Raw genomic sequence first — 18,327 nt, 5'->3', positions numbered from 1 at the left:
TAATCAGCCCCCGGCCCGCTGCTGTCTCTGACCAGCTTCATCTTCAGCCCGCAGCAGCTGCATCGACGGGAGCTGGTGCCTGGGGCAGACACTCACCCGCAGGCTCTCGGGCTGTTGGAGCAAAGGGGGGGCCCTGCCTTCGAGCCCCAGTTATTTGCAATGCTGAAGTGATTCTTTAGTACTCCTGTTATCACCGCGCTGAGTTTTTATTACCGTGCAGCTCCAGTTAACAGGAGCAAATGAACATGCCCTTCGCTTCAACTCATCATTGTGCTGCAGAGGAAACAGACTGAGGTAAAATGACTAGGAATGCAATCAATGGACACATTTTCCTGCTGGCTACTGACTCCATTGAGAATAATAAATACGTTTTTATTAACACTGGCAAGGGATTTTTAAAAGGACAGTACATTACATTGCTCATAAAATACTCTGGTTGTAATAATACCTAATTTATTTAAAAAGAAACCTAAAGAGAGACTGTCAAAATCTTCTATACACATATGATAATCTCTCTGTATGCGTTACCAACAACCCCGACATTATTATCTGAAAAGATTTAAGCAGCCTCATATACTCTTCAACACCGATGCTGTTTTACTTTCTGAGCCATACACTCACATTTGACAGTGAAATTGTCAGTTTCATTTTCTAGTCCACATACACTACCCTCAGCGTTGTGTTTGGATTTACAGCCCTGCAGAAGATTTAACTTCCCATGCTAAGAAACTCATTGACTTTTTTAAAATGTATGCAAACAATTTAAAAAAAATCTATATTAATTTTAGTGCCAACTGTATTACAGAAAAGCCAATGGAGCCTATGAGCTGTACAACATAGGCACACACACATTCATCCATGTACATACATTTTGGTGTAATGTTTTGTTTTCCTTAATGGATATAGTATCTCTATATGCCTATACAGTCCCCATCACTACAGTATCTATGTACCTTGCAAACATAAATATTGATCCTCATGGCACCGCTTGGAGGTGGGAAAGGATTATTACCCATTCCTACAGATGGGAGAGTTAAGGCACAGAGAAATTAAGTGCTTTACACAGGTCAGGCAGATATCCTGAGTCCCTAGTGCTTAAGTGCAAAACTATCAAGATGTGAAACATAACCAAACAAACCCCTTCTGCCTTCCAAACCTCCCCCCACCCCTTACACATGGATAGCCTATCGCTGCCTGGGGCCTGATCTCACTGGTGTGAGCCGAAGGTAGAGAAGCTCAGGAGCGAGCCCTTCGTTAAGTGTAACTAAAATACTCACGTTTTTTTCCTATGAAATGTAAGAATGGATTACAAATCGCACTGAACCATCATTGATTATATTATTATTATTTACACCAATCTTAATTGGGGGGCCTAAGATTAGCTGACGGTGTCCCTTGAATCATCTGGCAAGCTGCTATGCAAAGTAGCCCCAGAGGAAGATGCCGGCACATATGCATAGTATCAAGTTGATGTTCAGAATGTGTTTCACCAAAGGCTGCTCATCCAATGAAGCCACAGCATGTTCAGGGCTGGTAGGAGCTGTGTTCTCAGGAGGATGGTCTTGTTTGCTCTCCATCCCACAGAGCCACAAGACGACTCTCATCAGTTTAGACCCTTTCTGAGTACCAGTCACGCCTACAATGATAGTAATTAGTGAGGTAAAAATTCTGTCCATGGAAAAAACTCCAGTAACACAAAGAGTGTAACAATCTTGTACAAATCATTTTTGACAGTACTACCCAGAAAACATATCAGAACTCTTCAAAGTGACACGTTCACTCCACCAAGCTCTAGGTAGCCATTACAGTCATTTCTACTTGTCACTTCAGTGTCACCCTGCTCTAAAGTTCTGAATTCAAATCCTGCCATTCCAAACAGTTTGAGGAATGGTATCAATTAGCCAAGTCTAAAAACATGGCTGTGCTCATCATCTTCCATTTGTTTCTGTATGCTTGAACCCACTTAGGGCTTGTGAATGCAAGTTCCCCAAACTCTGCTGAAGATTAGGGCATGCATAACCCAACAGTAAGCAGGTAACAGTGGTGCACGGGGGTTGGGGAGAGGGCAGGGAGGAAGTTAGAATGCCAGTCACAAACGACTAAAGTCCCAGCAGCTGGAAATCAGCATTCTAGTCTAGTGCATTAACTCATTGCTCCACTTCATACTCATTTCATTGCACATAAAGGAATATGCATCGGCCAAGGCTGCAAGCTACCTAAGCAATAGTGCAAGTTTTGCAAAACCTGACCATCATCTCTGTCCATTTACAAAATGCATAGGACTGATTTTAATTGAAGCGCATGCTGTCTATAGTAACAGGGCACTTACTTGTATTGTCATTGGAAATATTTTCAGGAACAACGCTAATATCGAGCTGGGTAGGCGGACACTCAGACTTACATACGCCACTTCCAGTATCAGGAGAAGTACTGACTGCTGGGTGTTTCTTGGCTGGTCGATCCCAGCGTGTGAACCAGGTGAGATGACTGATCTGTCGGCATGAAGAGCATTGTTAAAGAGAACTGCTCCTATGTTTGTTTAAAGGGAATACCTCAGCCGTAAGGCAGCTTTGAGGGGTTCTTATATTTTCTAAACACTTGGGACCAAATTCTGGTCCCCCACCTGGGCAGCCCCATTGGAGCTGGGGAACATCCAGCGCTGATAAGGTACTATGGAAATAGATACGAGGAGGCCAAATGAAGCAAGAAACAGAACAGCACTAAAAGTGCTGTTTATCCAGATTAAACCTTGATCTGAAACTTGCCTGTTTTACTTCACTGCTACGTTCCTGATGATGAGGGTTACTACTAGAACTCTGCTGTGATGTGTCATACAAAACTAAAAGCAGAGAACAGAGTTTATAAGTTTTAGAAGGTCTTTGTGATGTTCTTTCATCTCATACTATCTGGGATATCACACATGGATCCAGCACTGGGTGAGGATTTATAGTCTCTGTATGCATTGTGGAGTTAGGCAGACTGCCAGGAACCTACTCCAGAGGAAGCAGGCGGGTTGCTTCCACTGTGCTCAGACAAGATCTAGGTAAGGGATTCCATAAGGAAAAACTATCTCACTAATCAACTGCAGTTCTTTGAGAAAGTTAATAAGGTGACCCAGTGGCCAAAGCTTCTCAGACAATAATATGATGGAAGAAGCAAACTTGTCATGGATTAAAATACACATATTGGGGTTTGAGACCCTTGTCCAGAGCATCCAGGTGTTGGCCGCTCCTGGAGGTGGGATTCTGGAATTGAGGGACCAGTGCTGTCACCTAGCACAGCAGGGAGGCAGGATGCCAGACTAGACAGACCCGTGGTCTGATACAGTATTACACGTGTTCACATGTGTACAGGAGGAATGAGAACGTCCATCCCCATGGGTGCATAAGGGGGGGCCTTACTGGATATCCATTAAAAAATAGTGAAAGAAACCTGCTGGGGGAGACTCACCATTTCTTCCGAGGGAGGTTCTGTGAGCAGGCTCACGACCACCACAGTGACTGTCGTGATGACACTGAGGATCATGGAGAAGTACAGGTAGTGCACATATCTCACCACGGCCGGCCGGCGGTCTGGCTCCCCGCATTGGGGCTGCAGGTAGATAAAGTCCAGCACCAGCCGGATGAAGCCCAGCAGCATGCCAGTCAGCAGGCCCCAGAACGCACCCTAGGAAATGAAGATCATTCCTTGATGGAACAGGGAACATATGTCTACATCCTATCTGGCGACGAAGCCCACGCTGGCTCTCGGGCTGAGTGCTGGCAGGAGTGAGCTATGCTACAGTCACAACCGTGACATTCTGATCAGCACATTCTGTGGGGGGAGGGAGGTTTACTGGGCTTTGGGGAGGGTTTCTGAGATCCCCTTCATTTTCTCCTCCTTATGCTGTTCTCTCTTATACACACATAGCACCCCACTTTCTACTGACCCGCCCTTCCAGTGGAGGAGAGCCACTCTCTAGACCTGCCGGTGCTGTTCAATTGCCACCAGCTCCCAGCTCTGCAGCACCACCCACCCCAACGCTTGCCCTCGTCACGGGCTGCTTTAACTGTGACTGCTGCTTCACAGGAGTCCTGCCAGCAAAGGCTGCCCTGAGGACGCTCCAGAGCCTGGATACAACCCTCCCCCAGCCAGCGCTGCCCTCTTTGGGGGTTGCACTTGCCAGCTCCAGTTTCCCCAGAGGAGTGGAGGTTGTGGGCATCTTGTGCCACTGCGACTCCCCCCTTTCCCCACCTCCGACTTACTTTCCACCCCCATGGACTCCAAGTCTTGGGTTACACCGGTGCAAGGCCATGGCTTGCAAATCTCTGCTCCTAGGTTTGTGAAAGGCACTTGGCAACCTTTGCCTTCTCTCCTAGAGCAGCCGAGGGAGCTGCCTGAGAGCAGTAGGAAGTGCTCCCTGCTGCACGGGCTGCGGGGCCCCAACAGAATGCCCCAAGCATGAGTCCAGTCACTCTGCAGAGCGCCCACAAGGAGAGGCAGAGCAGCGACACGGTGCAGCTGTTCTAGCTGCCTGGCTATTTGTCCGTGTAGACAGCGGAAGGACAGGCTCCTACCCGGCACACACAGCACGCTGTGTCAGACCCTGCCCAAGTGTTACCTTTTCATTCGTTCTCTTCCAGAAACAGCCCAGGATGAAAACCATGGCCACCGGGGGCTGTAGGTAGGAGCTGATTGTCTGGATATAAATGAATAGCTGCCCCCCTTGGCTGGCCTGAACCAGTGGGATCCACAGAATAGACACCACCACGAGCAGCAGCACAAACACCCTGCTCAAGAAAAAGACAGTGTTATTGCTGGCCTTTGCCCCTTCCTCTGCATGAGGGTCTCCCCTCTCAGGAGAGCCTCCCTCCTCTCTCTGAAATCTGCCCAATGGTGCTCCCCACCATGCAGTCTTTGTTCACCTGTACTATGTCCCCTGCCTGCCTTCCGTTAGAGCTCAGCCTCACGCAAACACCCAAATCCAGATGCTGTTGCCCTCGTGTGCCTTTCTGCCACCTCTGCCTCCTAAATCCTGGTTCTGCCGCTATAACTTACATCCATTTGCTGGGCCAGATTCATTCTCATGAGCAACCAGGGAAAGAAAATGTAACATTGGCCACAGAAAAAAAAAAATATCATGGACTGGAAGGGCCAAATTCTGCTCTCAGTTATTGCAGGGTAGGTCTGGAGCAATGGGCTCTGAAGATGAAGGAGTTGCTCTCAGTTCACACCAGGGCATCAGAGAGCAGAGTGAGGTGTGAAAGATCCCCAGGACGGGCTCTGTGATTGAACACGCCATGCCCTAGAGTTCCGTACCTGCCGACAAGCATAAGTTCCCACTCAGAAGAACGGGGCCGGAAGTGCCGCCAGAGATCCATGGTGAATATGGTGCTGGAGCTGTTAAAGATGGAAGTCAGGGAGGACATAAGTGCTGAAATCATCACTGACATCATGAGGCCCCTGAGCCCTGAAAACAGAGGGAGAGGCATGTTCGCTCTAGTAACAATGTACAGACCGCTAAGGGTCCAACTTCACCCCCCATCAGCCAAACCTCTCAGACTAACGGCTGCAGCTCCCTTCGGAACTCAGCCCTTCCCCTGTGCTGAGGGACTGCTGCCTACGCTGCCCTCCCAAGAGTCCTGGACAGCAGGTGACCTCACAGGCCATATGAACTTGTCAGTCTTTCTTCTTGGACCACTGTAGCTCTGTCTGCATGGGCAGAGTCCTTCCTCTCCTCTGGTAGCTGGCTGGCTCAGAGAGGCAGCTGAGATGCAAGGAGGAGACCTGATCCATCTGCTCACTCCTGTGTTATAGTGATCGTGCTCCCCTTCGGGTTACGGGTAACTCAGTACACTTGGACACTACGATGTCCTCATCCTTTAGGGAACTAGTCATGCCCAGGTGATAGAAGTAGACTTCCTGAATGCTGGATGCCTTGCTCCCCAGCAGAGACCTCTCACTGCAGCTGCGCGCCCTGTTGCATGTTATTCCTTTTTTGTCACTATACCCTCAGGCCCAATATCAACCCCAATATCATGACTGTAGTCTATTCTCCTCCCCGAACATTTCCTACAGTCTGTGTTTTGGTTGGTGTCGGCCCTGTCCATGTTAGTTAGCGGCTGTGAAGCTCCTCACCTAGAGGCAGCAGTTCTATGACCAGTTTGGGGTAAGCAATATCAGAACAGCCAGATGGGTTGCCACAGATTTTCCGACAGATTTCTGGGTCTGCACAAGCCACCAGATCTACAATAAACACGGGGGAAAGTAATCCATTAGTTACAAGAAACAAAGACATCCAGACGGTAACCATGGAGTGAAACCCATCCAGCAGATAATGAAGTACACACTTCTGTAGATTAATAGAGTGTTATCTGAAAATAAATCTATTATGAACTGCAAGTCCATGCTCCTGGCAATTGAGCTGCTACAACCTTTTAGCTTATTCTGGCGGATCTGTCACTTATGCACTATATAGAAATCACAATCTGTAGAGACAGACGCAAGGAATATTTCTCTCCTTCAACTCTTACCTGGGAAGAGAACCCGGCTGATCATGCCTGGCATCACCATCATGAAGAGAGGCAAAATTTTCAGATAGGAGGCCAACAACGAACCTCCTTTGGCATGACAGAGGTTTTTAGCTGCAAGGGACCTTTGAACAATGACCTGTAAATCAGGAAAATAGTTTGATCCAGTGCTTTGCAGGGAGAGTACCTAGATGCAAGATGACGTGATGTATGTTTCTATTTATAATTGGACATGCTGGTTCCAAAAGCACCACACCTCTAGGGCCAGACTTTGTTCTAGATTGCATTGATTTAACGGAGAGGGAACTCAGACCATCATCATCATGAAGGATCTGATCCTGCAAAGTGCTGAGTGTTCTTAACTCCCAGCGGCCGTGCCGAACCTTGTAGCATCATGCGGTGAATTAGCTAACTCACCTGTGGTGCTTTAACTAACGCTTCTTGCCTTTATGCAAGGGAAATCTCATTGTGTTCACTTCTAACCCATAGAAATCCCTGTCATCATTTTTCTCCACAGTTTGTTCTTTCTTGGACCCTGTGTATCTTATACACCTTGACACATCTTGTCGGGTCAACAGGACTACTGCCTCACAAACCAGGACATGGGTAAACTTGCTGACATCCCCTAAACTGACCCTCACTCTGTAAAAAGAGTTCGATAAACAAATCCCCCAGAAATATCTGACACGGATTTTGTTACGATTCTGCTCTTCCTGGCACTGCTGTTTACAATTGGAGAGACAGCAACTGGAGCCCTGCACAGCCTGAAGGGGCGGGGGTGGGTTCACACAGAATTCAGACATGCCCACTTTATAGTTGGGGTTTACATGCCCCTCATGTTATATATCTGAGTTCAAATGAGCTTCAAAACTCTAATTTAACTTAGCTGCAGGTGTCAAATTTTGTCTGGTTTGAGGTTGAAATCATCAGATTTCATATGGTTTCCACAGAAATAGTAAACCAGCCCAGGTTCTGGCCCGAGTCTGGGTTTTGTAATGAAACTTGGCCTTAGTTGCTTGCGATGAAAGTTCTGCATGGTTCTACAGCCAGCCAGGTGGCCTGTCTCAAAACCCAACCTGAGGGTTAACCTTGTGAAGGAAACATTGATCTACCTGATCTGTACACCAGTACCACAGAGATGGGATGGTCATTCCAATCAGAACTCCTGGCCAGGGAAGGTCAGAGGTGACAGGGTCTCGGAAAATGTGGAAGGCATCTTCTCTTGGTAAGCCACAGCTACTGTTTCCTTTGTGGCTACTAGCAATGGCTTTAAAGTATTTGGCCTGCAAACTTTCAAGCCCACCAATTTTAACAAAGCCTAAAATGGGAATAGGAAGCAGTTACCACATTGATCAGGTTCATGCTATTATTTTCACTCTCGGCAGTTTGCTCTGTATGATCCCAATTCAGTGTCCACTGAAGTCAATGGAAAGACTCTGACAGACTTCACTGGAGTTGGATCAGGACCTGCAATGGCAAACCTGGTTTATACCATACGTTATTTGGCTAGAGGAGGTAATTGTTTGCTTTGATATGAATCTCAGACCACAGGGTGTTTTCCGTTTATTTTGGGGGGGTTCATATCTTTCATGGAACCCCGCTACACTTTTCGCCCTACAAAGAACTATCACAAGATTATTTGTATAGAAAATATTCTAACATGAATGTCTATTGCACAAGATGCACTGTATAAACGTTAAACGGCTTGTTCCAGTGATGCATATTTGCAGTGATTTGGTACAGGAACAAATGTCTTTTTAGCAGTAAAATCCCCGAGAAGTACTCACTGAACCCCATAAGAGTTAATCCCCCAGCCAGCATGATGACAGTCTGCAGAGTGTCTGTGTAAATCACAGCTGCCAGGCCACCTAAAGAAAAAAAAAAACCAGAGGGACAAATTGTTGGGAACTGGGTTTGTTCTGTGTAATAACATCTCCTGCTTTGCAAAAGTCTCTTGGCCAGTAGCATAGCCAGAATGCTTTGCCTGACACAATGGGATGTTTTGTGGGTTGTTTTGACCACTTTGTGGGATGGTTTGGCCAACTCCCAGGGCTGCTACTTTGGCTGAAATGTTGCATGTTTTGAACCACAGTGAGTCAGTGTTTTGTAACTAGAAACCCAAACTCCATAGCAGAAATCTCTACAGGACATGCATTGAAAACCACAAGGAGGAAGGACCCGATTGAAACAGAAGCTGCTTCAAAAAGACAACATAACAACAAAAAGGAAGTAGCCGTATGGCCCGTATCGCTGGGGGTGAGCGCTGCAAGAAGAGAAACTTCCATTTGTTTTGGACACACATTTCACTTCCTTCCTGGCACCATTTCCATCCAAGTTGTGAAGATATTTCCCACATCACCCTGCCTAGTGCTGTGTGTGGCTCTCCCTTATACACCCAGAAAGCCAAAAGGAAGAAAAGTTCTGAGCAAAAACCTTCAGTGTGGCTCCACTTTGAGCCAGAGAGTGCTGGGCACAGATCTGGGCTGGCTTTACGCAGGCACTTTACGCCAGCCTTGTAAAATTACACTCACCCGCTCTCACCTGGAGAGTAATTTTTTTGACAAGTGCGTTACTATCATTCGTTTTTTCATCATAAACAGTCGTCTTGGTAAAGGGCAGGCGGACAGATTTAGTGCCTCGGCTAATAAGGAAGTACTTTATAGAACGGTACCGTGTGGAAACTGCTGAATACTGATGACACGGGGAGATGGATGGGACATTGTTCGGCTGTTCTCAACCCCTTAGCAAAGATGGATGACATTGCATTCCTATGACCTGAAACCCAGAGACGCACCTGCAACAGTGTAAACAGCAGTGATTGCCAGCAGACCTATGACAGCAACGTAGAGGTCCCAGCGTAAGGCTTGCTGAATGAACAGGGCCCCAGCGTACATATCAACCTAACGGGAAAAGATATTTATAAGGGTTACAACGGTGACAGCTCCGTGCGTAGTGCCAGACAGCTGAGTGGATGCACAGTGTACGCTAAGCCAACCAAACCTTGTGTTTCTCAAGGACCTATTCACTTTTCATGACTCCCTGTTTTCTATCCATCTTAAGGGCAGCTGCTCCAACTGGCACATAAACCCTAATCTGGCCTCACCTCCTTCTCCACACTCCTCATTAACAGCCAAGCTCAATATAGTTTTGAAATACAGTTTAATGAGGAAAATGCTCATTTTGCACGGGGGGGAAGGAGTTTTCCATTGAGAGAGAGCTGAGTTCAAAGAAGAAATTACTTTTATTGGTGGGGGTCGCTTCTCCATTCCTCAGGAGCAGTGGGCACGGAGTGAGAGCCAAAGAGTGAGGGGACAACGAGGGTCAGAAACTGGAGCAGCCATATGTGCTGGAGCCCTGTGCATGGGGAGTTCTGAGGACAGTAGCCAACCAGAGCTCCAGGGGTTGGCATAGTGCAAATTCCTTTCCTCTGACTGGAGTTGGATGAACCTCAGCAGGGGTTTCCACCGTGTGCTGTTATAGAGCTGTGGGTTAGGAACCATGCAGCCTCCTTGTGTCCCGGTGGCCTGAGGTGGTTGCTCTGCAGAAGAGTTTGGTATAAATGCAACCCGCAGACCATGAAAGCATGTATATGTGCAAAGCCCTGATGACTTTGGCCAGCTGTAAATAAATAGGCCTGTCCCATTATTCCCATTATCCAGCAACTGGGGATTGGAATGATCCAATTTCTCTCTCAGAAAACTTGTCATCAGAGATTTGAAAAAAATAGTTGATTGTTTCCATAAAAAAACCCTATCGAGGACCAGGCACCTGGCCCCAGTCTGACACCACAGGCATCTTCAGTTTCAAGGAGGGAGGGGGGCGAGAGGCATGTGCCAGTCTACCCTTCCCACTGCTGCCTATAAAAGGAAAAACACCCAGCTAGGAGTTTTTCTTCTTATTTTGTCAATTCAAGCACTATGTGGTGGTTAATTAACAGCTGGCAAGGCCCTGCACAAAGGTTGAATACATCACCCATTTAAAGCATTAGAGCCAACAGGAGCAATACATTACTAAACTAGGCAGCCAGCAAACTTGCTGCTTCTGCCAGCCGGAGGGTGCATCCCACTCCCATATGCTCCTATATCCTGCTGCTGTCAGAAGAAATGTACAGAGAGGCTAAGTCAAATTAACTGAGCAGATGCCAAACATCGAACAGACAACTCTCCAATGAAAACGACTCCTTCCCCTTGACTGGACTGGTGTGCTGTGATACATTCCCAAGCTCTCCCTCCGACAGCAGCAAACATTCAAACCATTCATGGCAAAGCTTCTGGATCCTGGGGTCTGGCACCTAACGTCTTGAAAGAATTGAAATCCATCCCTTTTCTCCACTCTTCCAAGACTGTTTCATAATATCACTATCACTATAGCAGCGCGGGGACCAGGACTCAGCTGCACTTATGAGTCCCATAGATGAATACAGACATACTCTTTCAAAGTGAATTCTAGTCAGTCCTCTTTCCTTCTTACTTACTTACTGATATTTTGGTGAATATATAGATAAACAAATAGAGAATGGCCAGGAAGATCTGTATTCTTTTGCCACCAAAGCGTTTCTGTAAGTACTCAGGCATGGTTGTAACCTGCAGGGAAGGAGATTGTATCAGAGGAGGTAGAATACAACAACTTCCTCTAAGTAACATATAGAGGCATTGGTACAGACCTTGTGTGATTGACAAACCCTGGCCAGTTGCTGTGTCTTGGCATATCTGCTGGGAAATGTCTGTCCCTCTCAGCTCCACACTCTTACACAATGAATGGTCACCAATATTTTGCCTCTAGGGTCTGGCACAAGGTCCAGTGAGGCTACTTGATAAAGGAGCCTTCACACCCTTTAGAAACTGCAAAAACACCATCTGCTTTGTTCCCTACTTCATCTGGGAACTGTGCACCCCATGTGGTTCCCTTGGCTAGCTCTACCTAGCAGTTCTCAAGGCATCACCTGTGCCCCGACTTGGTAAAGTCAGACTTGCCCCCAGTCGCTTGGCAGTGGCTCTGGAATGTCAAGTGTCACCACAACCTCTCTCCTCATCGTTGTGTCAGGGAAGCACCATTTCCACCTGAACTCTAGCCTCTGTCCCTGAAGTCTCATTTCCGAGGAGGCGCTTGGAAGTCGCTCTTGCTTTTGGCAGTGGGACATGGCATTGCTCCGATGGGTTCAACACGAGTGGGTCCTCCTGTCCCCTCTTTCATCCCCTTTCTAAACCATGTTTTTTCATCCATGAGATCTCCTGACTGATTTCCTTTCCAAGGTAAATCTTTCATGGGCTCTTCTCCTCTCAGTCAGTACATCAAGAGAAGAACACCCCTGCACAGGAGTCCTGGAACGCTGCTGCTTCGGGAACTTTTACCCGCAGCACAGGCCTTTGTAGTAGGTTCAGCATTTAAAAGGATGTTAAAAAAGCAAGTCACTGATACGCATAGTGTGGCCCATTGACTTACCCCAGCTGCTATGTAAATAGGAAGAAATAGCCAGGCCAGCACCAAAACACAAAACATTCCCTAGGGAGGCAAAGGAAACACAGGTCAGAGACAGTGAAAAATGCTGCTGTCAGTTGGCTAATGCCCACGCATGCCTCTGTGTGTGTGTACACACAACTGTCCAGCTGTGACTCAAATGCCCTGTATAGTTAACAGCGATTCTCTAGCTCATGTAGTAGGTCATGGGGTTTTGGAGCTAAGGGATCTGAATTCTATTCCTGCTCTTCCTGTGAAGTTTCAAGGAGCCGCTGTATGCAGCATAGTGACAACCACAAAGACCTACACAGGCACAGGTTTGTTACAATGCTGACCAAGGATGTAATGTTGCCCAACATCAGTGCCCCTGTATGAGCTGCAATGCCAAGCAGAGTGGAGCAGATTGAGGACCCTGACTCTGATATGTTAGATCAACCTGAACTATCCTCGTTCATTAGAATAATAAATATAAATATAATAAATATCATATCATTAATTAATATGGAAACAGCTTCTGCCTCTTACATAGCTGCAGATGGAGCCATGTGGGTGCAATACGGTAAAAGCTAGAAGGGACCAAACCAACTTCCAATGATATCGAGAGCAGTTCCTGCAGTGCAAAACTTACGTTCCACTCATACGCCGTAGCAGCGATTCCCGACGCTGCCCCTGATCCAGCCAGGCCTATGAAATGCCCACTCCCAACATTACTAGCAAACAGGGACGCACCCACCTGCAGAGATAAAGAGGAGGCTAGTTCTGTGTATGGCATAAGGCATGGTTCTCAGACCCTGAGAGGAGCTCCTAGCCCAGCGGTGGGGGGGTCTCAGAAGTGAGCCATATGTAAATAAATGGAGTGGGCCAGTGTCTTCCACTGAACTTAGCTTGCCATTGGATCCATTCCATGTAGACTTTGCAGATCCCCAGTTCCCACAGGCCAGACTGCAGGTTCCTCACAATCCGTGGGAACTGAAATCCCCTCCCTCCTAGCCCCTGCTGCCTTTTCTCTTCGCCCCATTCGCTCGCTGACACCGGTACTGCTGTCAGACCTCATTCCTTCCCTCCTGCTCTGTCACTCATCTGTCAGGTTACATGGAAGCAGCCCGCTTCCTAGCCGCGGCGTCACGGTCCCTTCACTGGGGAGCCTCGAAGACAAGCAGAGGGGCACGGGATGAAACAAAGAGAAACGCCAACTGATCAGTTAGCTGGTTATGGCTTTATTTACTTCATTATGATCAGCACATCCCAAATCAAACCCCTACCCCTACCAGACCAGCTAAATGCCCCTTTCTCTCCAGAGACCCAGCCACCCATGCCCCGGAAGCCCCAACCCAACGTTTAAGGAAACAGATGAGTCCTGCAAGTCAGCAAACAGGAACTGTCTTGGTGCAGGAGGTGGGGGCTGTGACAGGCATATTGTTGGATGGGAAGTGCCCCCTCCCCATAGGCTTTGGAAAAGCAGATCCCAGGCTCTCCTGTTCTGACCACAGAGAGACATGCCAGTGGGACAAAAGCACCGTTCAGTCTCACTGTGACATAGTGGACCAGGCAATTTGATGGAGACACTTACAGGCCACCAAACCATCTTTCCTCCAGCCAGGAAATAACCCTTCACCGTGCTTCGTTTTGTCTTCCACATGGACTGGGAAAGCAGAAAAACAGGACAAAAGCTTTAGAACTCTCCAAGTTCTGCTCAGAACGTTACAGAGCACAGCAGTTACCCCAGAGGGACACTCTATACTGTCTTCCCCACTGGACGTGGGTGAGTTTGTTATGGCAGAAGAACCCTCAATTGCTGCAGCTACAGGATTCTGTGTGGCAAAGATCTGAAATAGTTGCTGAGGGAGGAAGGGAACTGCCACCGCGGAGAGGTTTAGGGTCTGTATCACATGCAAAGTTTTTTTACAATCTCAGCTTCCTGGTTCAGTGTTTTCTGCAATAAACGTCATGATCACTCCAGATGCATGAGGAATGCACGCAGATTTGGGTCACTGATTAGGGACATCACTTGTTTCAGATGTACCTGAGAGGGACACGCAGGGTTAGACTTAGAACTCTGGACTCTCACTTTTTATTGTCTTCACTTATCATTTATCACACTACATGAGTTTTGCCCCCGTATCTGGAGAGAGGAGCAATTCCTGTCCAATCTTGTGGCAGCTGGGTTGGCCTTTTCCTGTAATAGAAGCCATGCCAGAAAGTTGATGTATGGCCTAGCTACAGTTTAAGAGTACTTGTAGTATGCAGGATCTGCGATCAGAATCTTATTGTCAAGCCGATATGATTTCCTGGATAGCTCTGTAGGAGCCTAACATGTGTGTTGGATTGTATGTCTACACCTCTTCCATCGAAAGATCCTCAAGTGTTTAAAAAAAACATTGACCCTGAACAGCACTCCTAGGATCCCTAGATCTGGTTGGACAGGTGGGAAAAACACAAAACACTGTTGTGCTTTTGATTTGGTCAGTTGATGCCAGCGAAGTTAGGCCTGATGAAAGCCTTAGTAAAAAAATTAAAAAGTGCTACTTGTGCAACCATCACCTTTAAATATAACAGGACACATAAGAAAGGATCTAAGAGCATCTCCTTACCCACAATCCAACCGCCAGGACGAATACAAAGTACAGAACAAGAACAACAATGTCCACAGCCTCCAAGTTCTGTTGGGGAAATGTGTTCCAGTTGGGAGTGACAGAGGGCGGAGTGCTACCAAGGGTCTCCATTGCATCTCAGACGGTTTCAGTTCCTCTCTTTCTTGATGCATTTATCTGTTGAAAAGTGGGATAGAGAGTTATAGGGACCTGTGTGGTTACGGCAGCGACAGCAGCGCAGTGAGGATGCTGCCCCCATCCTGAGCTGGGCCAGCAGGGGATGGTGTCTGAAGCTGGTGGGCGGGCTTTTCCTCTGGGCAACTCGTGTTACCTTTGTGCAGCAGCTCCTACCCCGTGCTGTGGGGAGCGGAGCAATCACTGCCAGATGGGGTGGGAACGGGTGGTCTGGAGGGGCCCTGTGGCTGCAGGTTTGGCAGCACTGTATGCACTGACCTTGGAGAGAAGCCGCAGCCACAGAAATGCCTGTGAATAGCCAGAAGAAAGAATGAACTAAACAAGAGCTGAGCAATTCCTTCCATGGAAACCAGGAGAGCGGGGGTGATTGTGAACGCCCAGCATCCCGAGGTTGGTCGCTCTGTGCTACCATCAAAGGGCCCGGCCCAGATTCCAGGGAAGGACAGCGGGTGTCTTTCTGTTGGCCTTTACTCGGAGATGGACGTGGGCCCAGGAGGAGAGAATGTTTGAACCACCTCACAAGTGAGTCCAAATGGCTGGCGGCCAGGCACTGCCCGTGCCATTCCCTTACCGCCCCGCATGGCAGGAGGGGGAAATAGGAATGCAACAGCAGGCGCTGAGACAATGTACCCGCAGCAGGGCGGGGGGAAGTGCGGAGGCACCAGGGATGAGCAGCAAACCTTGCTTGTGTTGCTTTGCTGCTGCCAAGCACAGCACTGACAGGTTCCAATACCTAACCAGAGGCTTCCACAAACATTCCTCCCTCTGCCTGCCACAGACCCACTCCCCAGGGAGGGGAGAGGGGATGATATATTTGTTTGTTTTCCACTTAAACAAAAGCTCTTTCTTGTAAGCCCGGCCCAGGGGGAGGTGGCACCGGAGGGTGAACAAACCACTGAGTGTCCTGGCCGGGATGTGAGAGCTCCGCTGAGTGAGCTGAGAGTGCCCTGCAATGGCCAGCTTGTGCCATGTGGAGCACGGGCACAGAGCAAAGACCTTCCAGGAGAGGTGTCCTCCCCTGGGGAACGAGCTGAACAAATCTACCATTCGGTACAACTGCATCCCCTGCACAGGCAGAACATTTGCTCTGCAGAAGCACAGGGAAAGTCCTCTCTATGGGGCTGCTTTAGCCATAGCCAGAGAGGGGGCAACTAGAAGTAGGGAGGTTGCCCCAAGCAGCTCCCCTTCAGTTTGATGGTGGGGCTTTAACAAGGGTTTCCCAGGAGCCCTCAGGACCCCCCACCAGCGCATCACTGCCCAGCTCCCTAGTGATTTACCTTTCCTTTCCCTGCAGCTGGTTCTCTGAATGGGGGCAGAGTGTCCCTCCTTTGGGGCTCGCTCTGCGCCCTTCGAACGGGTCAGGAAGCTGGACTGCAGGGCGGTCCTTTCCAGGATGGCCAGATCCCGCCTTTGCTGCCCCTCGCTCCCTCGTCACTCGCAGGCTGGAGCCTTTGGCCTCTTGTGCCCAAAATGGGGCACCTTACGATGCCGCCTGGGTGTGGGGAAAAACCGACGCCCCCAGCGGGAGAGGTGGGCTGTCTCACCCAAAAGGCCCCGGAGCGTGTGCTCTGGCCCAGCGCTCAGCTCCTCTGACAAAGAGGCTCTTATTGCCTGGTGCTGTGGAAGTGAGGAGCAGACAAACGAGTTCTGCCTCAGAAAGCCCTGAGGAGGTGAGAGCCAAAAGAGCTCCTTGTCCGTGGGTGTCAGTTTCACCACGGCCACTGGCCTCGCCCACTTACCGGTACAAGGAAACAAAGCAGCCTCTCCAGTCAGCAACTACCAGTCCCAAGCATTACCTTCTCCCTAAAGAATTGCTTGGAATTGTCCCCAGCCATGCCTGTCTCTGGCGTGGCTAGTCTCTCATGCCTGGATGAGTGAAAGAACCCAGAGAAGCGTGTGGATTCTCCACAGCTTGTCCAACATCCTCACACACTGGGGCAACGTTGCAGCGGCACCGCAATACAGTGTCCCATGACAGCACAATGGAGTGGTTTCATCACGTTAGCCAAATATTCAAAGGTGCCGGCTCTAGCCAGTGCCCCTTGTTGGGCTCAGTCCTCCGGCCTATCCTGCTTCAGGAGTAGCCACATTTGGTTCATGCAGCTGGAGGAGAGTTGAAGGGTGAGCACCACTCCCAAGGGAGCGATGGTCTATTACCTGCTTTCAATCGCCAGCGTTTTAACACATCCTACTTACTGCTACTTCTGCCTGACATGCCTATAGCCCCTTTCACGTAAAGCATTTACCACAGAATGGCCGAAATCCCAAGTGATGCCGAGCACCCACAGCTGCACATGCTTAGCACGATGCAGGAATTATGGCTTTTTGTACAGGAGTTGCTTCACCCCCAAATGCAGCTGTTTGTAGCACACAGCCAACACTGCAGTGGTACTTCACAACAGTAAAGAAAGGAAGTGAAGATATACATATACTCCAAGGGGAATGCCAAGGGGAATTTAGATCCTGTGGTAGGTATTTGCTTACTGGTCTTTCCATAGGATCCCCCGTAGGACAGCCTGCCTGGGGGCAGGGAGAAGGTTAGTAAACTCTGATGCATCTGATTTCAAATTCTATGTGCGCCTTGAGCTAGTGGAAAGTTTGACTGTTTTGCTAATTCAGATCACAACCGAGTCTCCCGTAGTTCCCTTGGCATGAGCTGCAGTGCTTCGCAAGTCAGGGATTGTGAGCAAAGAACATCTGTGGCATTGAAATGAATCGGTTGAAGCCAACCCTTTATCGATGGCCTGGGAGAGAGGGCAGCCTATGTGGGTGTCTCGTAACCCACTGGGATTGTATCACTTCTGTTGCTTCTTAAATAGGATTTTTAAACATTCCTAATTCCTTTCACCTGCTAAAAACCCTACAGACGTGGAAGGGATAAAACTGAGTCCACAACCCGAACTGAACCCACCTACTAACTGCAACCATCCCAGACTCAAGCAAGACACTGAAAAGAAACTTACCATGTTCAGCTGGGTCCCATTCTGTTCACTTGCATTAGGCACCACCGACCAACCGCCTGCCAGCCCACAGGGCACCTTAAATATTGCCAGGGAACCAGGAATTGCCAGTGAAGCTGTTAACAGTTTCACAAGGAATGAGAAGAAAAATGTGTAAGGGGGATAGTTAAACTAATTCGCCCTAGTTACGGTTTCAGCCCCTCTCTCCGCTGGTGTGAAGTCTGTGCCATTCTCACTATCAGGGGTCAAACTCCAAAGTGTACGACTCTCTTAAGCAATCGTTCCAGCTAAAAGGAAGATGAGTTACACTGAGGAATGGGCTCTGCCAACCTCCCAAGATGAACTCCCCAAGCCCTAAGGGGAGCTGAAATCCAGCTCTGTATCTAAAGTCACAGCTAAGCCTTAGATCTGTAAAAAGCAGGGGGGAGAAATCCATCTCCCCTTCACCCCACAATCTTGGGGCAGGGTGAGTGCTCAGAACACAAATCCAAACTCTGGATATTAACTTCTCATCTGGATCCCAATCTGAATCTAGATTTGGCTTCTGTCTTAGGCATCATCTCTGACAAAAATATATTAAAATAAATAAACCACTAATGTCACATAATACATGGA

General features: G+C 48.4%; 1 protein-coding gene across 2 annotated transcripts; it reads right to left on the bottom strand.

The window, feature by feature from the left end:
* Positions 1–351: 351 nt before the first annotated feature.
* SLC5A11 (solute carrier family 5 member 11) lies at positions 352–17,959 on the bottom strand. 2 transcript variants are annotated; one of them, XM_024102404.3, is made up of 16 exons: positions 17,716–17,959; positions 14,558–14,734; positions 13,537–13,608; positions 12,595–12,699; positions 11,952–12,011; positions 10,988–11,092; positions 9,304–9,409; positions 8,297–8,377; positions 7,622–7,827; positions 6,513–6,648; positions 6,118–6,225; positions 5,299–5,449; positions 4,601–4,769; positions 3,451–3,666; positions 2,330–2,492; positions 352–1,636 (listed from the first exon to the last, which is right to left on the bottom strand). In XM_024102404.3, the coding sequence occupies exons 2-16, from the start codon at positions 14,687–14,689 to the stop codon at positions 1,416–1,418; spliced, it is 2,031 nt and encodes a 676-aa protein (XP_023958172.2). In that variant the 5' UTR covers positions 14,690–14,734; positions 17,716–17,959; the 3' UTR covers positions 352–1,415. The 2 variants fall into 2 exon arrangements, with proteins under 2 accessions (XP_023958172.2, XP_023958173.2); XM_024102405.3 differs by lacking the exon at positions 17,716–17,959 and adding an exon at positions 16,030–16,479.
* Positions 17,960–18,327: the final 368 nt, after the last annotated feature.

Source organism: Chrysemys picta, chromosome 10 (assembly GCF_011386835.1).
Source record: "Chrysemys picta bellii isolate R12L10 chromosome 10, ASM1138683v2, whole genome shotgun sequence".
In the NCBI taxonomy this organism is placed as follows: Eukaryota; Metazoa; Chordata; order Testudines; family Emydidae; genus Chrysemys; species Chrysemys picta.
This window is presented reverse-complemented; position numbering and strand designations above follow the sequence as displayed.

What these genes read in the sequence shown, in the direction of transcription:
- SLC5A11 (XM_024102404.3), bottom strand. Translation starts at nt 14,689, where the DNA reads ATGGAGACCCTTGGTAGCACTCCGCCCTCTGTCACTCCCAACTGGAAC. An exon ending in TGCTGTTTACACTGTTGCAG is followed by an intron (nt 8,378 to 9,303) that starts GTGCGTCTCTGG and finishes TTTTTTCTTTAG; the next exon opens with GTGGCCTGGCAGCTGTGATT. An exon ending in GAACTTATGCTTGTCGGCAG is followed by an intron (nt 4,770 to 5,298) that starts GTACGGAACTCT and finishes TTTCTTGAGCAG; the next exon opens with GGTGTTTGTGCTGCTGCTCG.